This window comes from Sapajus apella, unplaced genomic scaffold (genome assembly GCF_009761245.1).
Source record: "Sapajus apella isolate SASKATOON/1434 unplaced genomic scaffold, GSC_monkey_1.0 scaffold52, whole genome shotgun sequence".
Lineage (NCBI taxonomy): Eukaryota > Metazoa > Chordata > Mammalia > Primates > Cebidae > Sapajus > Sapajus apella.
The window spans coordinates 14,088,592-14,115,457 of NW_022436992.1; the positions used below are offsets into that span (position 1 = coordinate 14,088,592).

The 26,866-nt window shown below is 41.7% G+C and overlaps 1 protein-coding gene and 1 long non-coding RNA gene across 2 annotated transcripts; one reads left to right on the top strand and one right to left on the bottom strand.

Annotated features, from left to right (window-relative positions):
• Positions 1–75: 75 nt before the first annotated feature.
• On the bottom strand, positions 76–8,725 carry IL36G (interleukin 36 gamma). The gene is made up of 5 exons (XM_032243660.1): positions 8,326–8,725; positions 7,715–7,788; positions 7,092–7,196; positions 6,281–6,420; positions 76–1,591 (listed from the first exon to the last, which is right to left on the bottom strand). Exons 2-5 carry the CDS (start codon positions 7,767–7,769, stop codon positions 1,382–1,384), a joined length of 510 nt encoding a protein of 169 aa, XP_032099551.1. The 5' UTR covers positions 7,770–7,788; positions 8,326–8,725; the 3' UTR covers positions 76–1,381.
• LOC116526917 lies at positions 5,739–24,842 on the top strand. The gene is made up of 3 exons (XR_004258318.1): positions 5,739–5,857; positions 14,459–14,464; positions 24,831–24,842. It is a non-coding gene; the product is annotated as an uncharacterized LOC116526917 (long non-coding RNA).
• Positions 24,843–26,866: the final 2,024 nt, after the last annotated feature.

Consider the following 26,866-nt stretch of genomic DNA (forward strand, 5'->3'; position numbering starts at 1 on the left):
TATTTCTACAATTATACCCACAGTTAGTGTGTTAGGTCATTCTGACATTGCTATAAAGAAATACCCAAGACTGTGTAATTTATAAAGAACAGAGGTTTAATTAGCTCACAGATCTGCAGGCCTTACAGGAAACATGGTGTTGGTATCTGTTTGGCTTCTAGAGAGACCTCAGGAAGCTTTCAATCATGGCAGAGGGTGAAGGAGAGCAGACACATCACATGGCAAAACCAGGAGCAGCAGAGAGAGTGAGGGTAGATGTGCCACACACTTTTAAACAACTGGATCTTGTGGGAACCCACTCACTATGGTGAGGACAGCATCAAGCCATAAGTGATCCACCCCTGTGACCCAAACACCTCCCACCAGGCTCCACCTTCAACATTAGGGATTACATTTCAGCATGAGATTTGGATGAGGACAAACATCCAAACTGTATCAGTCAGCTATTTAAATTTTTCAGAGATATTGTCTAAAGGAGGCTGTTGGGAAAGCAAGGTTTTCTCTTACAAAAAAAAGGACTCCTTTACTGAAGTTTTTAAAGAAAGTATGTGGATGGTGAGATGGTCTAAAAGGAAAAGCCTAGAGGAAGCCGGGAAAAAGCAAGGCTATTCAGCCATAAAGAAAAAAGCCAAATAGCGGAGCCCTGTTACATACTGAATTTCTCACCCCAACCCCATCACTAACCACCAAGGAAGGCCCTTTTGTCCCCAGCTAAGCCCCAGTCCCAGGCTTAACCACGTGATGGTTTTATTCAACTACTCTTGCTAATTTCAGTTTACTCTTTGTTTATATCAGTTTTAGCTTTATTGTTATATAAATATACAAAGTTTTTTTAACTTTAAGATCACAGATTACAATTAGGACAAAAGCTTAACACAAGAATTCTTTTTCTTTACAAGGTCTTACTGCTGAGAAGGTTCTATTATGCACAATGAGGTATACTGGCAACATATAAAGACTATGGATGATCTATCCCAAAAAGAAATAAAGCAAAACAGAAACAGAGATCAGCTCCATGCTAGTCATGCCATCATGAGTAAGACACATGAGCTCTGAAGCATCTTCATACTCACCCCCAGGAGAAAGCCCAGTGGTTTGGTCTTTTGCGTCTCGAAGTCACTAATGCAGATGCCTTGTGAGCTACGCAGCATCAGCTTGAGAGACGAGCCTTATACCACCCAGCTTTCCTCCTTCTGAGCCCACATCCTGTTCTTCAGTTGCTATGAAGTAATTGCTTCTTCTTCATTATAAAATGAGATAACAGCAGCCTTGCCCTCATCTTAGCACCAGTGTAAAAATAACACCAACAAAATGTAGAAGAAAACGCATTGGGAACCAGAAACTTTAAAACAAAGACAAACCTGCCACCTCTAGGCTAAGTTCAGTCATTTATATCTAATTCAAAGGCAGTGTTGTGCGACTTCCCAAGTTCTGAAGTCAGGAAAATGGGCTGGTCTTTGCTGGAGGAGGCAATGAACCAGCCCGGGAAGGCCACAGACTCAAGGGTGGAGGTCCTACCAGTCTTGAGACGATAGAAAAGGAAGTGTTTCATGGGCTCGGGTTGGTCATACAGATCCATGATCTTCTGCTCCTGAAATGTGAGGACAAGCACCCATGAGAAGAAACAGAAGCTGTTTGAGATATTCAGTGTTATTCAAAATAATTCAATAAATATTCCAAAGTTCCAGAAAACCTTATCCATCAGACCTAGAGAAACACGCATTTTAAAGGAGCAGCAGAATAAATATACATGAAATGTTACCTTCCAAGCCCTCACCCTTGGAAGTGGGTGTGGGAAGTTTACAAGGAAGAGTTTAAGGAACAAGCAGCCACACTTGAACAACAAGTTAGAACTCTTCATACACAAGAGGCTGAGGGAACCCTTCGGAAAAGGAAGAAGTTGGAAATTACCTCCCTTACCAATACCACAACAGTAAGAGCCACTACCCTACAAGAACCACTGGTATGACAAAGGACAGCCAGGTTAGGCTATGAATTTCTGACTAATTGTCAAATATATGAGAAAGATAAACACGAATGAAAAAGACACAAAAGGGTCTAACAAATCAAAGGATTTGTGTCAAAGGAGGAAAATAAATAGAGCAATCAGAAAATGCCTTCTATATTGTATATAAAACTATATTCTATATGTCTGTATATTTGTATGTACATGCATTATGTATTTAGGTAAAATAAGTATTTCTAAATAAATTACATGTGCTCAAGATCTCAAGAGAGACACAGAAATGATTTGTAATTCAGCCACATTCCACTGTGAGTGGGAAGTTCTTCTCCCATAGGATTCCTTTACTCATTTAATGACTTCCAGTTAGTCTGATTCTTTGGGTGGACAGAAACCTAGGACTCATTCTTGACATTTCTTTTCTTTTCTTTTCTTTTTTAATTCCATAACATCTAACCCAGGAGCAAGGCCTATGGACTCTATTTCCAAATATTTCCTGAATCGGGTCACCTCTTGCACTCCACACACAGTGTCAACCCCAAACCGGGCCATCATTCTCTCACCTGGACTATTAGGGCAAACTTCTAAGTGTTCTACTTGAACTTACTCTATTCTCTAGTAATCATTCTCCACAAGGCTGGTAACCGAACTTTAAACTGAAGTAAATAAATAAGATTACGATACGCTTTTGCGTGATTTTCCATTATTAAAATGAAACTCCTCAGCAAAGCCCACAGGGTCTACACCACCCAGCTCTTATCTACCTGCTGCACTGCCCTCTTCCCACTCTCCTGCATGTTCATTCTGCCCCACCACATCTGTCTTCTTCTTTGCCACCCAGGGTTCTGGCACTTACTCTCCCTGCACCTCACACCACCCCCACATCTTCCCATGGCCAGCTTCTCCCCATCACTCATGTCACCTCCTCAGGGAGAGCTTCACTGAACATCCCATCCCAGCCAAAATAGGTTTGGAATTTCCCCTCCCACTCATTGCAATCACATTCCTGAGTTACTTTCTTCATTAGTACCAATTGCAATCTAAACGTAGTGTATTTATTTATCATTCCCAGAATTATTGTTAGACTTGTTCATCACTGTATTCCTCAACACAGAGGAAAGCCCCCAGCATTCTACTGAATAGAGATTTGCTGTTTAATAAATGGAAGAATGCTTCCTCATTTCACGCTCCCACACCTCCTCCATCATCACCTTCAACTTCCTACCCACTGAGAAAATTGAAGTAATTAGAAGAAAACTTGCACAAACCACCCCATAACATGGGCTCCCAGCCCACTGCACCCATACCCGCACCTCCCTGCTTGAGTAGGACAGAGTGACAGGTCCCATCTGCACTTGCAACTTAAGGACATCCCTCTAGCCATTCTCCCTGCTCTCTTGTGCTCCATCAATTTTGCTTGCTTTGCTCAGTCATTCCCATCAGCATATTTGCTGTCATTTTTACCATCTTAAGCAACATAACTTGTTTGCTTACCCACCACCACTGCCAGTTCCCCTTTGCAGAAAACTTCTTGCAATCACTGTCTATATTTACTGTCTCTGATTTCTTTCTCGTAATTCCTTTCTTTAAAATTACTCCATCCAACCTTTTGCCCCCACCACAGCAACAGCACTGCTCCTACCAAGGTCCCCAAAGACCCACCCATTTGCCAAATGCAATTTTGCAATTCTTAGTCCCCATCTGAGAACAAAGGCACAACATAAGGGTGACTTAGCTGACAGGACAAAGTAGAAAATGTCATTCTCAGTCCTGATCTTATTGGTCACACTCACAATCCTGTTTCCTCCACTTAAAATACCTCCAGAATCTGACCTGCTTCTCCCTATCTCTGCTGCTATCTCCTTGTCCATCAAATCATACCTCAATCACCTCAAAGTCCCCTGAAGGACTTTCACCTTTGCCTGCCACAGTCTGCAATCAAAGAGCATCCAGAGCAATCATTTTTAGACCTAAGCCTCTTCACGCCATTCCTCTGTTCAAAACATTTTAATATTTCACATTTCACTCAAATTGCAAGGCTGAGTCCTTGCAAAGGACAACGAGGCTTTCATGTCTGCCTTTATCTCTCTGGACTCCTTCCTCAGTTCACTCTGCACTCCTTCCTCTGTTCACTCTGCACACCTGTCCTCACTGGTTCTGAGACGTGCCCTCACCGGACACCTGCTGACTAACTTCTCTAGCTCTTTCTACTCCCTGCTAACATCTCACCTAGGCAAGGATGCCTACTGCACTGTTCACCACTGCAGCCTGACCCTGCCTGTGTTCCTGGTACTGCTGGTCTCTATCCTGCTCTAACCAGTTTTATTTTTCTAGGAGAAGTAAAGACCTCTAACATAGCACAAATATACCTACTATTACATTTATTGTTTGCCATTTTTCTCCTTTCACTAGAATCAAAGCCCTGGGTAATCAAGGCTCTTTGCCATTCTGTGCACAGATATATCTCAAGCACCTCCACAGTGCTGGAGGCCAGGAAGTGCCCGCACATTTGCTGAATTGAATTGGATTGGGTTGAATCAAATTGAATTAAACTGAAGTTTGTAAAACAAGAACAAACAGTCATTAAAAAAATAAAAGAACAAACCAGAGAGCTTGAAAATTAAAACAGTAAAGGTTTAAATTTCAGGAAATGCTGTTCAAGGATGATTTCCAGAGGAAACAACACTGAAAATGTAACCATGAGCTCGCAGAGCAAAGCAAGAAATTCTCCCAGCTGCAACACCAAAATTTTAAAAAGCAATGAAAGGATAGAAAGCATAAAAAATTAGATGGGATATTGAAGTAAGATCCATAACTTCCAACGATGGATGAATAGGAATTCCAATAAGAAAATAAGGGTGAGAATATACTTGAAGAAATCATGGCCAAGAATATATCAAAAGTTAAGGAAGACAGAGCAGTATGAAGAAGAAGAGACGAGAATGACCCCTGGATCAACCAAAGCCGCACACCGCTGCATCCTGCGCCCAGCGCCTACGTCCCTCCGCCATTGCCACCATGCCAAAGAGGAAGGCTGAAGAGGATGCTAAAGGAGATAAAGCCAAGGTGAAGGACAAACCACATAGAAGATCCACAAGGTTGTCTGCTAAACCTGCTCCTCCAGAGCCAGAGCCCAAGCCTTAAAAGGCCCCTGCAAATAAGGGAGAGAAGGTACCCAAATGGGGAGAAGGGAAAAGCTGATACTGGTAACAAGGGGAATAACCCTGCAGAAAATGGAGATGCCAAAACAGACCAGGCACAGAAAGCTGAAGGTGCTGGAGATGCCAGGTGAAGTACGTGTATTTTTGATAACTATGTATTTCTGGTGACTGTACAGTTTGAAATACTATTTTTTATCAAGTTTAATAAAAAGGCAGAATTTTGTTACACTTTTTAAAAAAGCTATGTTGTTACCACATAGAACACTTCATTGTTTTTTGTGGGGAAAGGGGCTTATGTCACTAGTAGAATGTCTCTGAAGCTGGATCGATGTGGGGAAAACACCTTTCCCTTCTAGTTTTGAGAGACTTCTTTTTGGCTCCCAGGAGGAGGGATTCTCTGACTTTGACACACATGGCCACCTTGGCACAAAAGCCTTGTGGTATGGAAAAACAAATTCATTTTTATGCCCTCTTCTCCCTTTCCATCTTTCAGCATAGACTTAACTCCCTTAAGCCCAGACATCTGTTAGGACCTGACCCCCAATAACTGGTTACCAGTGTGTCAATCAATCTGGACTTTCCAGTGATGCCACTAAGATGGCACTTGTCAAAAGAGCAGTGGTTCCATTTCTAGATTGTGGATTTTCAAATAAATTCTGCCATTTTCATTTCACTTCCTGAAAGTTAGGGTCGGCTCGTGAAAAGTTGTTAAACAACATGCTAAATGTGAAATGTTGACCTCACTCTAAACTTTCCCTGTTCAGAACATCAGATGAAGACTTCATTGGGTTTTATAGTGGCTTTCTGATTTTTGGTAGTCCACTGAAGAAGGGAGTTTGAAAGTAGTTTCATACTGTTAACCATTGTCTGCCCATATCCTGCCTGAAATACCATGATTGTTTATGGAAAGTATTTTTAATAAAGTTGGATACAGTTTGGCTTGGAAAAAAAAAAAAGAAAGAAAGGAAGACAAGGACCTCAACTTCTGACAGCCAGGATAAAAAGAAAAGTCTATTACATACACATAACTTAAAAGAAGCTGGGAATAAATACGCTTAGGAAGACAAGACTATTTCTTTTTTAATTCTAAACTTAGGTATTCAACCAAACACTTCTAAAAGAAAAGGCTTTTAAAATATTTTTCTTAGTTACTCACTTTTAGCAGCAATGTGGGCTGTTCTCCCACCTTCTCACAATACAGACACATTTCTGGATTCTGGATTCCCAAATAAATGGGATCCCCTTTGCCTTGCTCGAGAGCCTCTGCATACTTGCATGTGACAGCAGTGACAATGACTGTAAAGGTAAGAGGAGAGATGGTGTCAGTTTCCTTTTGAAGTCAGAGATTATTTGATTTAGAAGGCAGTATCTGTAAGTGGGTCTGGAAGAGAGCTGAAGAGTGTAATCCCAACTAGACCCACCAAATGGCCAACCGTCCTATTTCATTCATTTATTTATTCATTCATTCACACCATGTGCCAATCACTGCCCTAGTAAATGAGCAAACACAGAGAGCTACGCAAACAGCAGAGTCTGCTCCTGAGATTCTCATGCCTCTGCCTGAGCACATGGAGATGGGAAACTCCTACACCAAGCAGCTCCTCTGATTCTTGGAGAGCTCGGTCCTTTTTGCAAGTTTTTCTCAATGTGATGCTGAAATCTGCCTTCCTGTGGTATTCACCCATTTAGTCATTTTAGGACCCCCTGAAGTCACGCAGAACAAGCTAAAGATGGGGCTTCAGGTGACTGAAAGCATCTTTCCTATTCCCCGGGAGGCTCCTCCACCATCTATGGCTTCTTCATCTTAGTGGAACACAAACTTCTCCCTGACTTCTCTTCCCAATTAGGTGTGAAATTCTCCCCACTTCAGGTGGGCCCCATTGCAAAGTCACACTTTTACAAAAGGCTGGTGCCAGCTTTCCAGCCACACCAGTGCAAATGGTGGTGCAGGCACAGTGACCACTCACCTGGAGTCACACTGCTACTCCTTGGAAGTGATACAAGGGTCTGACCCTGAAGAGTCCACACTTGCTGATTCAAATCGTTAACATTTCCAGTCTTAGGTTGGGCTGCTAATTTTGGGATGGAGAAAACAAATGAAGAAATACTATAATCAAGGCTGCTTTACTAGACCCAAGGAGAAAAGTATCTAACCCAGGCCCTTTTGTGAGGAAGGTGTAAGGTTTGCATCCCCAAACTGGCAGCACTCACATCACCCATCAGCCCAGCCTTTCTTTCAAGTGAAGTTGTGAGCTCTGTTGAGGAGGGCAAAGGCTACCAAGGGAAGTCACTGGTTTAAGAGGGCAAACCATCAAGACAGAGGGCAATGAGCAGTCTCACAGAACCTGTGTGCCAAGGCCCAGCTATCCTCTTTTGTGCCTGTTCTGTGCTTGGCTCAATGCTGAGGACTGGAGCTGGAGCAGTGACTAAGCAATAGCCCCCCCTCCCCAGAAGCCCAGGGTCCAGTGGTAGGTGGGCAGCACCAGGTGGGAAGGTCAGTGCACTGAGAGGAGCAGAGAAGCCTGGGGCTTCCACAGGAGACAGCTGAGTGCAGAGGGCCTTGGCCTCCAGAGCCCCATCCCAACAGCACCTGCTTGTTGGGTGACCTTTCCTTCATCGCCAGGGTGTCCCAGAGTGCCTCTCATAGCGTGGTTGTCTCAGCACCTGTGAGGCAGACATAGGAGAGATGAAACATGGGAGATGTTTCCAAGACCTTCCAGGACACAAGCTCCTCGGGCCCTCATTCTAGACAGGGAGCTGGGAAACCTGGCCTGACACAAAGCTCTGGTCAGAAGTTCTGAGTCACATCTGGGACAAAACTTAAAGGAAGCATCAGCAAAGGGAGAGCAGGTAAAATTTTCCTCCACCCCGAAATCCAATTAGCATCATAGTGTCTCCCCTACGAGCGCAAAAGCCAAGCATAAAATTTGACCTCAAATAACTCACAGGCACCTGATGCCCATGTCTCCTTTTCTCTGAAGCCTCTACCCCTCCATCAGCATTGTTTTTGCCTAGGAACAGGAGAGAGTCCCATGCCAGAGCTGCTCTGCCAGCATCCCAGCAACTCCCCAGTGAGAAGCAGCGCCACACAGGACAAGGCATAGAGCCAGCCTGAAGTGGCCCTTCTCTTCATTGAGCCCCAAAGCACAGACAAGAGGAAAGGCTCCAGAGGGTGGAGGAGGAGCCAGCTATTAACTATACCTGGCAAAAAAAAGGGCCTTTATTTACAGTCCAGGGGACGGAATCGTGGCTCCAGCAGCTTCCAAGGGCAGTGACAGGCTCTAAAGGAGCCTGGGTTATTTATCTGAGCAGAGAGGGAGGCCCCAGCTTCCTGGGTGGGGCATACGAAATCACAGAAATAGCACAGGTATGACCCATCTGGGCTCCCTGAGAAATAAGTCTTGAGCCAACCCACATAAATTCAACCACAAGGAAATGAGATTGATGACAGATCCTAGGTTTCTCAGAAAGGGGAGACTAAGGGAATTCCCCGGAGTTCGGCTCTTCTGCCATGTCATTCTGGGGCTAGGACTGGAAATGCCAGGCACCCTCATGTCAGGGAATCCATCTCCTGAGACTGGGAGCCTTGCACTCTGCAGTCAGGCTACAGGCATCCTGTGAGAGCAAAATTACCCACATGTCTCAGATAAGATCCCTATGGCATTTCCCAAATACCCTACCTAAGGCTGCATGTGAATGGAGAGCCAGGCAGTGCGGCTCCCCTACCTAATACTCTTTCAGCTCCATCAACATGGGGAGCCACAGGGACTATGTAGACTTGTCTTTTAACTGAGGAAAGCCTGGTCTCAGGTACCCCCAAAATGCAGTGGACTCCAGAGCTGCCTAAGGAAGTAAAGAGTTGGGCAGTGATTTCTCCCAAATCCGAGCCCCAGGTGCCAGTTTCTCCCCCACCCTTTGCCCTAGTAGTATGCAGGATATTTCTAGATTCCTGATCAGTGGTAATGGTTATTTTTATATCCTGTTTATACACCCCATCTTATCTGCTATAGTCAAGCCTAAAAAATTGCTGAGGTACAAGTTAGCTAGAGTGAAGTGAGTTTTAGGAGACAGACTTGAAGCACCAACAGCTTCAGGTTCACCTGTCTATAAGGAAAAAAAGTACAAAGAATGAGACAGAATCTTCTAGACAAGCTCATCCATGAGCCCCTCTTTCCAGCCCTGGAAACAGTCTCCTGACTCAACATCTCTTACTTTCCACCCCCATCTTCTGCTATTGGAAGAACACAATCCTTTCCTGCCGTGGCCCCAATCCTATCACTTTTGGCTTATAGCGTGACCCTAGGAGAGGGTGTGGTAATGTCAGGTGCACCTTTGTTCAAAGTCAGCCTGAGCCACTGCCACCTCACTTGCATCGCCTCTGCCCACTTAAAGATCCCCTCCACTATGCATCAGTCAACATATTCCCTTTCTTGGGATGCTCACCACAAAACAGCATGCAACATCCCCATTATTTGACCCCCGAAAATCCCTTAAGCCTGAGTTTCCAATGGAGAACTCTCTGAAAGCAGAATCCATGCTAGGATTGCAAACAAAGGGAATTGAATAAAAGGACCTGGGTACATGCATGTTGGAAGGCCAAAGAAGATTAAGGGATTGCTGTGGTATCCCGGATAATAACAACGACAGGAAAGAAACAAAAGGAAACAAAATAACCTAGGGTCTCAAAGGAGGGCTTTTGTAGGACTTATCTCCAGATATGAGTCAGGGATGGGGGGGTTCTCAGCAAAATGTTGCTCAGACCTCTGAAAAGAGAGTGCAGTCTGGTGGATGCTTGGTGTGTGAAGGTGGAGGGGAGGGGTCAACAAGAAGATGCTCAGAGCATCCAAGGAACACAACTCAAACAGCTGAATTTTCTTTGATTCAAAAGCCTGTGGGTATAGCCAGAACTTCCCATGCCCAGATGAAGGTTGCAAAAACCTATATAATAGGCTGACATGTGTCCTTTTCAGCCTCAGCCTTCTATTCCACTTGGTCCTGACCCTTCAACAGCTTCCAGGCACTCAGAGAATCCAGCCCTTCCTAGAATTTCCAGCACTCAGCAACCATCCTGAAGTCCACAGTTTGTTAGTGTGAATAAGTGCCAGAGAAATTGCAGGGAATAGGAGTGATGATGATAACAGGGGAGAACCGAATCACCACGGCTGATCAGTAAAGAGCAGAGAGCACATCTACTGAAGAAATGGCCCAGAACTTTTATCTAAAAGTGGAAGGGACAGGTGTTATGATTACATGATACCCTGGCTGTACTTCAGAAAACCATCAATATTGATTCTGGTTATAAAAAGTAAAGGACAGAGTGTTGCTATATTTTATTATCATTGATTGTTTTATTTACTATCAATGATTTACTATCATAAGGAACAATGACAATGATGTTTATCAGTAAGTGTGGCTTGAATGTAATTACCATAAGTACTGACAAGGCCAAATTTCCTAGTTATGAAAATGATTGTAAGAAAACACTTAGTCCAGATTCTAGTTTCCAAGCTTTATGACACTGTCAATCTACATTCATTTGGTAATAAGCCCTGCTAGCTAGTTTGTTCTCTTAACATGCTCATGACCTTATTAAGTTGAGGTAACATCAGTGAAATGCAGGTAGGGTAAGAGAACTTGATTATTGACCCACTACAATCTCTATAATCTGTTGTTAGATGCTCAACCTCTACAACACCTTATTCATGAAACCAGGCAGACAATCATAGCAAAGCAGAGGGAGCCATATGGAGCAGTAAAAGTTATCAGTTCCTACCTTTGCCAACCATAAAAAATCAACTTTGTAGTAGAACTAAACTTAGAATCTATAACCCCAATTCCAAATCCAGACCTGTCTGTTGGAGTCATAGGTCTTCCTTGGGGGCTCTACAGGGGGCCAAAGCCATGTGGCTTATGACCTATCGAGGGCTCCCTACAAGTAGGCTGGCAATCTGGCCTGAGGATTGCCACTGGAAAGAAGTTGGCATTCACTTCAATTAAACTGGTGGGGCAACATGGTGTGTACCATGAACTACAGAGGCCAGTGTGGAGTAATTTGTACTCCAGTAGACTTGTGAAAATGCCAGGGAAACTCTTGGCATAGCCTCTGTCTAAAGCCTTTACCCAATGTAGATGGAATGATGTGCTTGGACATGGCCCAAAGCCTCTGCTCCTCCACAAAGCCGAAGCCCATTGAAGACTTGCTTCCTGTGAGCTAATCCATTACATCTTCCTGAAGCTGGTTTCCACAAAATCCCAGACTTTAGCACATGGGCCAACATGCAATTTAACAGCTTCCTTTCCTCATGTGAAAATGAAGGACAGAGTAACAAAAATAACCCCAAAGCTACTCATTAAAGTGGCAGTAATAAATAGAAACATTAAAAGAGTAAAGAAAAAAGAACCAAACCATATAGGACTATTGTAAAGGTATATTTCTCTAAATTTAAAACAAGTATTGGTTAAATTGTCATTTATGTGCAACAACAACACAGAACTAAGACAATAAAAAGCATTGATCAGACAGCCTATAGTGCAACACTTAAGGAAGGGGTCTAGGTTCAATGCCTAGAGTTTGAAATTCCTGGACAAAGAGCCAAATGACAGAGAACCCTTAGACTTCCTTGCCCCAAATCATACAAAATGCAAAATCCATGAAAAAAGAGGATCATAAATTGAATGTCATCCACATTTTAGAATTTCGGACAAAACACATCATGAAATGAATTTTAAAAGACAGACTATCCAAGAGAAAACATTTGCAACACATCTAACAAATAATATCCAAAGTTTGTAAATAATTCTTACTAAGAAGTAGGAAAAGTGCAATTAATTCCACAGAAAAATGAGCAATTGTCACAAAAAGTATTTCACTAAGTAGAAAATATAAGTGTCGAATAAATGTAAGTAGTTATAGTAAACCACACTGGTAATTAGCAAGATGCAAATCAAAGCAATACTGAGATTCTCAGGAAGGCACAGATTAAAAAGATGGTAGGCAATACTGTGAAGAAATAGATTCATTCACCACATGGATGGCTGCGTGAATCATTCATTGCAGACTTTTTGGAAAGAAATTTTGCAGAGGCGATTAAACATTTTAATGGGTGTACCCTTGATCCCATACCTGTACTTATAAGAGTCTATCAATTAAGTTATTTTCTGAAAAATTCTATTCAAAGTGGCTAAAACAATAAAAATATTTACTAGGTTACATAATTGGAAGTCCAGAATTATTGATTATCAGAGTTGCTGATCTGATAATTCTATGAGGTCAGCAAGGGTCAGCATTTTTTTTAATTCTCTCTGGCCTTAAGTTTAATTCTTAACTTAAGGTCAGGTTTCTCCAAGGCCATAAGATGGCTGCCCGTGTCAATCAACACTGTGCGCTCAGTCATTCACATCTTGTAGAAAGAAAGGAATGTCTCTCCTGCAACTATCAAAGTCTTTCTGGTCTGTTTGAGCCAACTTGGGAGTCATGCTGTGTCAGTCGGGGTCCTAACAAAAAACAGATGACACATTCAAATTTGGCAATTGGAGGTAAATGTAATGAAGGAGTTATCTATAAAGATAGGGGTAGAGTACAGGAAAATCCCAAGGCATAGTACAGAACCTCAGGCTACTAAAAGTGGGGTATACCTCTGGCCACCCCTAGGCCTGAAAAGACAAGAGGAGGAAGTGGTTACTAGCACCCAGAGAGAGAGAGAGAGAGAATAGGACCACTTAATAGGATCTGTGACCTTCATCACGAAATAGCCTGCAGTGACCTCATAAGAAAGGAACAAGGGCACATAGTCATGAATGGCTTAATGACGTTTCATAGTGCAAACATCATAGAGCGTATTTACACAAATCTAGATGGCACAGCCTACTGCACGCCTAGGCTACATTGCATAGCCTATTGCTCCTGTACAAACCTGTACAGCATGATACTAAAGCAGGAAGGGCAGCAAGAAATAAACCTCTCAAATACCCAACTGGGAAGAAAGGGGTGATTTATTCGGCCAGGAGCAAGGCGGCATAGTTGCCTAACAGCCAAGCTTGAGCACACAAAGAAAGTCCCTGCCCTTTTAAAGGTGTACAACTCTAGAAATTACATGTGAAAGGGTCTTGGGCTTACAACTTTAGAAATTACATGTGAAAGGATCTTGGTCCGTGAAGTAGGCGTGGGGTGGGGGTTTGATCCTGTTTAAGTAAAAACAATGCCTTCTGGAAAGATTCCTCCGCACCATGCCTGCGATCTATAGGGGGGCTATTAAGGTGGCACCTGGTCTGCCAGCCTTTACTTCTCCTATTGAAATGCAGTGTGGAAGTCAAGGGGGGAGTGGTCTTAGATGCTTAGGTCTCCTTCCTCAATACTATACTGAATACTTGAGGCAAATGTAACAGAACGGTAGTGCTTTGTGTATTTAAACATATCTAAACATAGAAAGAATACAGTAAAAATATGGCATTATAATCTTATGGAGCCACCATCATCTATGCACACTGAAATGTCATTATGTAGCAAATACCCTGACCTCATTTTCTTCCTGATATATAATAATGTATGTTTTGTGATCCTAAATGTCTCAAAATAGAATCACCTGTGACAAGTGACTCAGCCTACAGTGAAATTGCTGACCCCTCAAAGTGATAAATGCATGCATCTGAGGGTAAATGTTATACCTGCTGTGGTCAGGCACTCAGTCCAAGACTGAATGAAAAGCAAAGCCAAAGGGTGTGGGGATCATGGCTACGTACACTCCTGTGGAGGGCCTTAAAAACCACAGAGAAACAGGCCATGGCGAGACACCTGCAGAAGCTCTGCTCATGAGAATTCCGAGTCCTCTTTTCCATCTGGCATCATCACCAGGAGGCCCACTGGGAAAAGAGCAGCGACAACCACCTCTCCCCAGTTCCCCTGCAAAAGATATTTGCATGATTGTTAGTATATGAAAGCCTTGCAATAAGCCATTAATTCCTAAGCAACTAATTGGCCACTGAGTCACTGTGAAACCTCTTTCCCTCACCTCCACTCCCATTCGAGTTAGCACAAGTATGCTGACTTGAACCTGATATGACACTTGTCATTCTCCAAGTTCCTTTCAGCACTCCCCCTTGGCCAAACCCAGAAGCCAATGGCAACCAGAAACCAGAAGGCAAGGAAGCCCATGAATGTAGGTCAGCCTCCTGGGCAGACAGCCAGGAGTGAAGCATGGAGAGCAGATTTGGAAGGGCAGTTGGAAGTTACCCAGCATAGTCCATGCCTCTTGCCCCTCAGATCCATATTTCTTTTTTTCCTGAGTAAGAAATTTGTGTTCCCTCCCACAGGTGAAATTCTGAATCATCACATTAGGTCAATGTAATCATACTCCTATTTGAAACTTCTTAAAGCCACTCCCAGTGTTACTCAAGTAAGGTGGTTAGAGGAAAAGGCAGGGATAGGAAGAAAACAGTTAAATAGTAAATCTCTACTCCTTGATTCTGTAGTTACTCACCAAAGCCAAGTTTGGTAATCATAGCTTCCCTCTTCTACCACCCACCCCATGTTCCCCTTACCCTCTGCCAGCACCTCGCTGGATGCTGTTCTTCACCTTACGGGAGAGTCAAGCCTCCATTTCTGTGCAATCCAGATCCTCAGTGTTCTTCTTTATTGGATGCTTCAATTTCCCATTGACTGAAACTACCAGACACAGGAGAAGCAAGAGATTCCCCAGAGTAAAAGACACGCTCCAGAGGAACTTCTGGGCCCCAAACATAGTCCTATTTACCTCTAGCAGCAATACAGCTTTCCCCTGAGTAATTAGGATCAATCAGCCCAGCCAGTAAAGTGAACCCTTTCTGCCAATTTATATGAAATCAAATGCAGCACACTCTCATTTATAAGTGGGAGCTAAACAATGGGGGCATATGGACATAAAGATGGAAATAACAGACACTGAAAATTCCACAATGGAGCGGGGTGGGAGAAGAGGAAAGGAGCAAGAGTTGAAAAATCACCTGTTTGGTACAATGCTCACTATTTCGGTGATGGGTACACTAGAAGCCCAAACCTCACCATTATGCGATATACCCATGTAACAAACCTGCACGTGTGCTCCTTGAATCTAAAATAAAATAACAAAAAAAAATTGAAAACAATTGTAATGATCTACTGGCATTCTCCACAAACCATGTAGTATCTGCAGCAGCAAAGGGGCAAATTCAGTGGGGCTATGACATTAACACCCTAACATCTTTCAAGTCTGTGATGGGACGCTAACTCTAGTCACTCCCCCACAGATGGAGTTTTGCTTTGGGCTTCTGGTTTATCATCTTGGCAGAGGGTCAGGAGAAATTCTAGGGGCTTCCCCTTAATCCTCTCTCCATAACAACTTCCACTTTATAAGGAGGAACCCAATGTGGACATGCTGCCAGTCACTAAATTTATCTTGTCTCACTGTACATATTGAGCCCTCAGAAACAATCTCAGGCTGCCTCTTCAGACAAAATCAGACCCAGGGTCCCTCTGTCTCCTGTGCTTTATCATCCTCTGCTGTGATTGATGGACCATTTTGGCATTTTTTTTTTTTTTTTGCCCCTGGAGATTTCCATAAATACAGAACCAGTATCTGAAAACCCCAGATACGATTTCACTCTCCCAGTGCGCAGCCCTGATAAATGGCCATTAAGATGTCTGGGCAAGGCTTGGGGAAAGATTCTTACTGTATGCCAGTCACCATGTATTAGCCTGCCCAGGCTGCCATAACAAAATATCACAGGCTTGGTGGCTTAAAGAACAGAATTTCATTTCTCACCATTCTGGAGGCTGGAAGTCCAAGATCAAGGTGTTGACAGGTTTGGTGTCTCCTAAGGGCTCTCTCCTTGGCTCACAGGTGGCCACCTTCTCTCTGTTCTCACATGACCCTGTGTACATCCCTGGTGTCTCTTCCTTGCATTATAAGGTCATATTGGATTAGGGACCCACTCTTATGACCTCATTTTACCTTAATTACCTCTTGAAAGGCCCTATTTCCGAGTAGTCACATTAGGGGTTAGGGTATCAACATATGAATGAAGAGGGGGCACAATTCAGACCATAACATGTGACTATGCAAAGTTCCTCCTCAAACGGACCTGGCCTTCATCTTAGTCAAAGGAATCCATAGCTTTGATCTTCCTTAGACCTGGAAACTGGGTAAAAAGCCACACATTTCCACTACAGCAATTTAAGTTTTCTGTACACCACACCTGAAAACCTTCTTCCCATATGTGTTAAGCAGCCCCTTAGAAGCTTTTCCATGTATTTCCTTTCTACAGACCCTGAGATAAATTTTTTATTGCCACAGGGTCCTGAAGTTCAAAACACTCTGGTTACTATCCTGCCCCTGTTGTTTACTGTGATCACTTCACTCACCTTGTTTATGATGAGAGGTACCACCATCTGGCCTCTTCCACTCTGCAATCCTGTTAATTCCCATCTGAGCTGAAAACCTATTGCAGCACCCACACCACCTCCAGCCTAGAGAGGGAAGCTAACAGTGAGCCCTCCCAGATGCTGGTGTGCCCCTCACCAATACGATTCTTCTTAGTCCCTTGGTCATCCTGAGGTGTGTGATTAATGGACACTGTATGGACTGCACATAATAGATGTACTCCAACATCCTCATTACTGAGTTTCCTGTACAGAAATCACTCAACCTTAGCTACATGTGAAAATCATGTAAGGATATTCTTTTTTTTTTTTTTTTTTTCTGTTTTTTGAGACAGCATCTCGCTCTGTCACCCAGGCTAGAGTGCAGTGGTGCCATCTCAGCTCACTGAAACCTTTGCCTCCCAGATTCAAGCAATTCTCGGGCCTCAGCCTCCCGAGTAGCTGGGACTACAGGCACTCACCACCACGTGTATACCTGGCTAATTTTTTATGTATTTATAGTAGAGATGGGATTTCACCATGTTAGCCGTGATGGTCTCCATCTCCTAACCTCGTGATCCGCCTGCCTCGCAACATGCTGGGATTACAGGTGTGAGCCACCATGCCTGGCCACCTAAGGATATTCTTTAAAACCCTCTTTCCACATGGCAACACAAACCACTTAAATAAGCATCTCCAAGGGGTCACTCAAACATCAGTGTTTTTTTAAAACTCCAAGTTTAAGGATCATTATATTATGTCAAAGAAATGTTGGTATTTCAGACTTACTGGCTGCAAACCACCACCATATCTAAGCTTCCATTAGTCAACCTAGCAGACAATTAACTAACATCCCCTCTAGGCACTCAAATCAATTAATTGCATCCCAAATCCTAATTGGGCCCACCCCTGTTGACAAATTCAGCCCAATCTTGGTCGAATACATTTACAATGTATTTCCATGAGCACCACCCAGCTGGCAAGTTTCTTTACCTTTTTGGAGTTTAGGCCATTTCCTTTCACAGCAGCTTTGTAAATTCCCTGTCGGTGCTCTATGCGGGTCATGAGGAGATGTCGTATCAGCCTATGGGCAACTTGGCTCAGGGGCAGACACTGAAATGCTTCACATACAGTGGGAAAGGAGAATGATTGTCTACCTTGGTTGTCAATGGAGACTCAAGGGCACATGAAGGTTCAAAGTTTTCCATTCATATGTGTCTGATCAAATGTCCACATATGGTGTCTCAGAGTCGACGCCTTCCCCATCAGTGCCCTGACTTCGGCATAACAGACCTGGCAGGTTAAGTGATTAATCAGTCCTGCACAACTGTAGCACTTAGCAGGAAGCACTAAACTTCATTTTCATTTATTTCTTCCCTGGAACTGCAAGAAATGAGGGATTCCTCCTGCCATGAAGGCTTACTGATTGCCCACTTTGTTCTCAACGATATATTCACAGTTTTCAATTTGTCTTTCTCTCCTGCATGCCTTCAAACCTGTCCAAAGAAGCCAGCTGGCTCCATCATCCGTAAAATCACCATTGTCACCAGAGCACTTGACTTCCTGTTGCCCTGCAATCCACCTGCACTTTATCTCATGCCACCATGATAATGTAGTGTTCATTTACCTAAATCAAATTAAATCTGCTCACTGAGTCCCCCACAGTGACCGACCTATAAAAGGTAAGGTCAATTTCAGTCATCACTTGGGCTCTCTCTACCACTAGAAAACTGAGGAAGGGTCTGGAGTCCACAATGGTTAACATTATTGCCTTTATTTTTCCTCCTACTCAAATTCACAAAGAGAAGTCCTCACCTTTGCTCTCAAGACCAGAGGGTTGGGTTCCAAACTTGAAGGCCAATGCTCCCCCAATTTTTCACATTGTTTCTACATGGGGGCAAACTGGAGGGGATTCAAGAATGGTGGTATAAGTTTTGTGGAAAACTGTATTCCTTTTTAAAATTAAAATACAAAGTATTATGGAAGCACTAAACATTTAATTTATATAAATATTCCAAATACTTTTCTAAATTTTCAAGGAGAAACTTGAGCTGGCTTCTGTGAGATATTTATTTTAAAACAGATTTTACATTTAAAGTGTCTAATCAAGACTTTTAAACAATGATCTATCTCATCGAATTGTTGGATGAGAATAGATAATAAGAAACTTACTAATAAGAAACTTTGTTTCCACCATCAATAAGAAACTTTGTTCACACAAGTAAGTGGTAGCAAATGGCAGGGTGTTGATCACTTTTTTCCTGATAAAATCTGTCTTGCAACTACCCTGGGTGGTTTGATACATTTAAATTATGCTTCCAAGGCGCAGTTATCCTTTGAATCTATACCTCTTTCCTTTCTTTTATTGAAATATATAATGTTACACTTTCCTGTCATTGCAGCCATACAATCAGTACACAGATCCCAATAGAATTGTAATATTTTATTCGTTTCAGGGTTTCAATATTTTATCACTTTCAATACTTCATATGCAGGAGTTTTATTTGGTACTTCCTTGCAGAATAAATGATGTGCTTCCAAGCATTTCTTTTCAATAATTCTAATCAGTTTTATTAACTGAGTAATACTAATATCTGTTTATTCATAAATTCACAGGAAATGATTTTTTTACTTATCAGTCGTTAGAATTCTATTGCTTGTATAAACATCTTTCATGATGGCTTTGTGTCCAATAGCACTATTGCAAAATGGCACCTTTTTCTTGTTCCTTTGCTTCATTGGTCCCAAGCATGGTACCAACAACTACCACACAGACTGGTAACCAAGCGATTTTGTCATGTGCCTTTCGCTATTAATGGTAGCACTCCATAATCAGCATCTTAATCTCAATTTCATGAAAGAAATGTGTTTCTTATTTTGTACTTGCAGGTACGTTTTAAACTTTTTATTCATACTTTAAAATTAAAATAGACTAATAGAACCCATAGAAGGAAATCAATACACACTAGTCTATACTAATATAAATAAATAGTTAAATACATAAATGGGGGAAAGAAATAGCTCCTCTTTACAGAAAAATTTCAATTAATAAATGAAGAAGGAATTTGGGAAATACAAAGTTATCATTAAGCAACCACAGTAATAATCATTACAGGAAACATCAAACAATAAATTCCAAAACCAGTAGGCAAAAGTTTGAAGAGATACAGGATATTAACATAGTCTCAAAATATTTCATGATATTTATAAATTACAAAAGGAAAAATAACTGTATAGTGAAGAAACTCAGCAGATACCACCTTAACCAAGTGATCAAGGTTAACATCACCAGTAATACGGCTTGTCGACCTACTGTACCCCAATCTGGTATGCTGATAAGGACACATGACTTCTGCAGTATTCTTACCAAAAACAGAATCCTAATGCAATTAAGGAAAACATCAGACAAATCTGTTCTGAGAAACATTCTATAAAACAACTAACCAATACTTTCAAAATGGCCAAGGTCATAAAGACAAACCAGGCCACGGTCACAGACTGGCAGAGACTAAGGAGATAAAACAACTAAATGCGTAAATGGAACCGTGGGAGTCTTGATTGGATCCTGAAACAGAAAAAAGACATTAGGAAGAAAAACTGGTGAAATTCAAACACATTCTATAGTTTAACTAATACTATTGTACCAGTATTAATTTCCTGGATTAGATCACTATACTATGGTTAAGTTTTTAACATTAGAGGAATCGGGGTGAATGGTATATTCACCGAGAACGCCACGGTTCATTCAACTTTTTCAGTAACTATTATTTCAAAATAAAGTTTTAAAAAAAGAAAACATAATGAATGTATTACAGTAAACTGTTAGAGTTGGTTTGGCACATTGATTGTTTTATTAATTTTGCATGCAAATAAGATATTTAGGCTAAAGAAGAGAAGAATTATCAGGATAGGTAGATCCAAACTGAGAAATTCTTTAGTATATCTCCAATTGGTGATTTACATTTTTAATTTCTTCTTGTTTTTCTCCAAATAAAACAAACAGTGGTCACCTTAAAAATCTGAGACTCCCCAGTTTTAATCAAAAGTTACCTACTATACTGGCCAGAAAATAAATATCTGTAAAACAATGTGTCTATGTACATATAAAGTATATAAAGGCATTTATGGCTTCAGATAATTCCTAAAAGTTTAGATTTTCTCTATTCTTAGGGATGTTTCAAAGCAAATCATGTAAAATAGTTGAAAAACAAAGAGTAATAACAAATGTGTTTAATTCAACAATAGAATTTCTAAACTATTCACAAGATTTAAATGCAATAAGATTTTGGACAATGTTTAAAAAATAAATAATATTCTGAAGCCCTAAGCCTATCAGTACCCCCCTTAATGAATTGATTTAATTAATATGTCTCTGTACCTACTCTTTCTTTCCAAAATTGACTTAGCTTTTTGGAGAGCTTTTGAATAAGTTTATTGAGTTTCTTAAAGAATTCAACTGGAATTTGTACTGGGATCATATTGAACTTATAAATTAATTTGGGAGTAATATGAGCACTTGATAATACAGTTGGTCATCTGTATTCATGGGTTTTACATCCGTGGATTCGACTAACTGTGGATGAAAAGTATTTCAGAAAAAAAGAATGGCTGCATCAGTACTGAACAAGTATGTGCTTTTTATTCTTGCCACTATTCCTTAAACAATACAACATAACAACTATTTACATAGCATTTATGCTATATTAAGTATTATAAATAATCTAGAGATGATTTGAAGTGTACAGGAGGATGTGCATAGGTTACATGCAAATACCATGCCACTTTATATAAGGGCCTTGAGCATTCTCAGATTTTGGTATCCATAGCAGTCCTGGGATCAATTCTCCTGCAACATTTCCATTTGTTCAGATTCTCTTCTATATCATTTTTATATCAGAAAATCTATATAAGATTTTTTAATGTGTTCATTTAGGTTTTGTGTATTTTTGGTTGTTAATCCCTAGATATATGCAGTATTTATTGCTATTATGAGTAGTATTTCTTTATCATGTATTCTAGTTGGTTACTGCTGACAGAGAGAAATGCTGCTGCTGTTTCTATGTTACCTTCTTTCTGTCAACCTTGCTGAATTCTTATTAGTTCTAATAGTTAATCTTTCTTTGTTCTGATAATATAATCTGCAAATTATGATCATTTTATATCTTTCTTTTCAGTGTTTACATCTCTCAGTCCTCTTTATCCCAAAATATTTTCCAGGATCTCCACTACAACATTAAATAGTAATGAGAACTTCTGTCTTGTTACTGATCTTAAAGAGAATAAATTTAAATTTTCTCTGTTAGGTTTTATGGTTGATATATATTTGTGATCTATAGCCTTTCACAGGTTAAAGAATTACTTTTTTACTACTAGTCCTAATTTTTAAAAATTTTCATAAATAGACTTAAATATTATCAAATGCTTTTTATGCATCTATGGAGATAACCATATGGCTCTTTACTTATTTATTAATGGAATGAATTAGGGACCAATTTTCTAAATGCCAAACCTTCCTTGTATTTGTAGGGTAAATACAAATCCTACAGGACCACAAAAATACTTTTAATACACTGTTAGATTTGAAGAGCTAACACTTCATTTAGAACATCTTTAGTCACATCCATAAGTGAAATGACACTATATTGTCTATTACTATTATCTTTTTCTGGTTCTGAAATCAAAATTATACTCACCTCATACAGTAAATTGAGCAACTTTTGTTCTTTTCTTTCTGAAACAATTTGTGTTGTTGTTGAAAGCTTGATAATAATCATCTGCAAAATTACCCCCATCTAGGGCTTTTAGGAAAAGCAGACTCTAGAATGCCATTTCCATTTCTTTGATGTGTACTGGCCTCTTTCATTTAGGCTTTCAAATTATTGAGAGCATTTTTTCACCACACTTTTGTGTTTTTGTGTGTGTGTTGGTGTTTTGTTTTGTTTTGATTCTCCTGTCTCAGCCTCCTGAGTAACTGGGATTACAGGTGCACACTGCCACGCCCAGCTAATTTTTTGTATTTTAGTACAGACAGGGTTTCACTGTGTTGCCCAGGCTGGTCTCAAACTCCTGAGCTCAGGCAATCCACCTGCCTCAGCCTCCCAGAGTCCTGGGATTACAGGCATGAGCTATTGCACCCAGACTGTTTTTAAGTATCTATTGATTCTGTGGTCTTGCCAGTGTCCTAATGTCAAACAGAACATTTGAATAAATGGCTCTTTTCCTAAAGACACCTGCCTTTTCTTCAGTAAATGACTGTAATATGGGTCCAATAAGGGTTGACCCAGAGATAAAACTAAGTGAAAAACTATGTACAGCCTGTTCAAAATCACTCCTCTGATTCAAAAACGTTGCTATTGCTAATGAGGTAACCTCCCCAACCCATGTGTTTTCTTCAAGTTAACTGACTGCTCTCCTGAAAATAGCCTTCTAGTGAACTCGACCTACTACTTGGTCATATGTAGCTCGAAATGCCTGAATCTCAGGTTAGATTTTAATTAGAAGCCCCAGCAATATCCACATTTTAGAAGTGAACAAATAGGAGTGCAAAAAGTTTATCACTGTCAGGTAAACTTTCCACTTTTCCTGGTCCCTGATTCCTTCCTTGACCGAGGAAACAACCTGAGTGGAGGATAGTAAGACAGGTGGCTCATGCGGAGCCTGAGAGGCAAGTTTCTAGAAGGCCATTGCATATTTAAAGAATCAGAAGAAGCAAAAGCTGGATCAAATCTTCTAATCACACAACAAACCAGGGACTTAACCTGGCTGGCTCAGTTCATTTTGAAACCATTCAAAAAGGAAGAATTTGGGGGCAGTAAAAGTCAATGTGAAACCATAATTTTTGAGATGAAATTCATTTCAATGTAATATGTACCAGTACCTCTCTTATCTTACTCAGATTAATTATACCTGTTCGTTCCATCATTCATACGTATTTCCACTGGGATGATCTAATACATTGCTACTCAAAGTGTGGCCCATGTGTTAGAAGTGCAGAATATCAAGCCCCATCCCAGACCTACTGAATCAGAATCTGCATGCATTTTTAATAAGACTCCTAGATGATTTATACATAGAGTTTTTAGAAGCACTGCCCTAGAACCCATTTTAATCTGTGAGTTTCTATGAAAGAAACTTATTCAGGTGTCCATACATACTGTGTGCAGAGGGCAAGGCTGCACACAGAGACATTTTCCTGGAAGATGAAGACAGCCTCAGGGATGGGAAGCTGAGGCTCACATTGTTCCATATCACTGCTGCTAATCTCTCTGCACGATTTCCCAAAATCCCAATTAAGAAAACAAGAGTGAAACCCTCTAGAAGTCACTTTACTTCTCTGTGCTTTGGTTTATTTACCTGTAGCTGAGGAAACTGGAGTTGCTCATCTCTGTAATCACTTATAGCTCAAACTGTCAATGATTCTAAATAACCATGATACAACTCAATAACTCCCAGATCTCAGTAACTGCCACTTCAATTTTAGTCTTCATCAACAGAGATGAAGGTTGTGATATAAGCAGCCATTTTATCATTTTACCATTCTGGTTCACTATATGAAGCCCCCAGTATTATTTAAGTTTCTGCTGCAATAATGCTACATAACAAACCCCAAACGTTAGAGACTTATACTTGTTTATTTCACTCTCAGATCTGTGGGTAGCTGCAGTTCAACTGACCTCATCCAGGCTCAGCCGTCCTTCAGGCTTTGAGTCAAGTTCATTATTCTCCATGTTTGTATCCTAGGACGTGGGCTAAAGGTACAGTCCAGGTTATTCTTTCTTCAGGGCCAAGGGAAGGAGTTCCAAGGGGGCTGGCATAGGCTCGCCATGGTTCCCAAGGCCTTAGCTTGGGACTGGCTGCCAGTCACTTCTGCCCACATTCCCTTGGCAAAAATGTCACATGACTAAAGCCCAAAGTCAAAAGGACAGGAAAATTCAGCCCATCAATGGGGAAGAGAAGCCATGGCAAGAGCAAAAGAGAAGGAATTTTCATAGGCAAATAATACAATCTACCCATTCTGACACTGTACACACACACACACGGTATAGTCACAAGGTAAATTTTAAGAATCCTCACAGGTAAAGAGTACAATCCACCCATTCCGACACACACACACACACACACACACACACACACACACACACACAGGGCATAGTCATAAAGTAAACTAAGGAGCCATCAGGAACCACCTAATATCCTTGTGGGCTTCAGTAACTTATACAGACACAAAATGGGGCTACAGCTGGGAACACTGGCCAACTCAAATGTGAGAATCAGATTATTTCTGGACATGCCTGGTCCAGCTATCTGTGGACTCACTAGAAGCCTTCTCCAGAAGGATCTGAAGAGCCTTCCAAGAGAGAAATCACTCTAAGGGAAGACAAAACAAGGCTTGGTGAGGTTAATCCAGTGACAGCATATCAGTTATTAAATAAAGGAAGGGATTTTTGAGTTTACTGTGATCTCTGTGACTCGATCTCTGTGACTTGGATTTGCCTCCTGGAGCAGCTCCCACTGGCCTCCCATCTAAGCATCCCTTTCCAACTACACCCTGGCCACCGTGCAAGGTGGTAATGTGCTTCTGGCCCCATAGCTGGCCAGCCTCTGCAGAGCAGCCGCAGCAGCAGCCTCAGCAAGAGCACAGGAACAACAGGAGTGGACTCGTTGTGAGTCTATGTCCACACTCAAAGAGGGAGCACCTTACAGGGCTGAAAGGTAACGCCATCTGTAACCCATAGGCTGGTGAGACCTGACACGGAATTTATTTTGTTTAAAGTCCACTCAGAATTACTATGACTGTAAAGCACAATGTGTATGTATGTAAAGACCAATTATTATTCCAGGGTTTAGGCTCAAATGACGTTTGTGGGACAATGGCAGTGACACTGACTAAGGATGGTGGTAGACCACAGGTTTCGGAGCCATCTATGAACTGTTGTCGGCCAGCAGAACTCCACAGCCTGCTTCAGAGCCCTTGGAAGGATATTCTGGAGATAAAGCAACTTACTCTTACACTCAAATATTTCCTGAATGCCTCCCATGATCCAGGAGCTAAATTCGACAATGAGAACTAAGCTTTAGTGGAGCTGTCCAGAGATGTTGATTTCCTTGATGCCACTGGGGAATCTGGAAATAAAAGTACCTGGAACATGCCCTTTAAGCCTCTGCCATGGATACCAAGTTTCAAAAGCTGCTAAAAAGAAAGTCAAGCAGCAGGTAGCTCAGATAGTAGGACAGGCAATGGGAGAGCCTCATCAACCCCGTGTGAAAACCATTTAGGCCATGTGGGACCTGTCAGTTCAATGAGGATTACAGACTAGAGGGTAAGCCTAGAATATCAGTAGATAAAACAAGGAACAGAAAGAGGCAATTGCCCAGAGGTAACATTTCTTATTTCAACCTTTTTTGTGATTATGCTAAAACCTGAGAGGGTGGAGTCAAGATTTAGCCACACACTAGCTGTGAAACTTTGGAGACATATGTCACTTAGCCCCTCTGAGGTCTTGTCTTAGTTTAGATCCTGGGCATGGTCCACACAAGGACCTTGCTGCCATTTTCCATATGCTACAAGGTTGCATTTGACTCCTTGTGGGGGTCATCTGGATCCAAGTTTGTTGGAGAACCTGATATCGGTTTCTCCCACCCAATATTCATCCCAGATTTTATGTCTCAAATATCATACAAGTCTTTGTTTCTTTTAAATCAGAGAAAACAAAGGCAGGCCAGCCTGCAATGGCATGCCAATGACATGCCAATGACATGGAGATGATACATACATGGAAGCACTTTAAGAAGTAGAGAGTTCAAAACTAGAATGAACTCTCCACCCCACCCATCTCCAGAAGGGCTCAATGCTGTAGGATATCCAAATTACAATCACTGTTGTGTGTGATCTCCAGTTTCGATGTCGCATAAGCAGGCTGGCCTCCACTACAGGGGCCACAATGAACCAGCAGGGCAAGGCCACAGACTCAAAGGAAGGGACACTGCCCACCTCCTCAGCTTGCTGTGCCCTGTGTGCTCGGCGCTCCTTCTGTTAAGGCGCTTCCCACCCTGTGCTGTTACTCTCTTCTACATTCAGGCCCAGGCTTCAGCAGCCCTGTCTCCACATCCCCTGGTGTGTACTGGAGCATCCAAAGCGGTCTGCAAGAAATGGGGCCTTGGAATCAGGCACTTCTGTCTGTATTTGAACTCTGGGTTTGATTCCTTTTTTTTTTTTTTTTTTTTTTTTTTTTTTTGACAAGGAGTTTCTCTCTTGTCGCCCAGGGCAGAATGCAATGGCACAATCTCGGCTCACCGCAACTTCTGCCTCCCAGGTTTAAGCACTTCTCCTACCTCAGCCTCCCCAGTAGCTGGGATTACAGGCGTGCACCA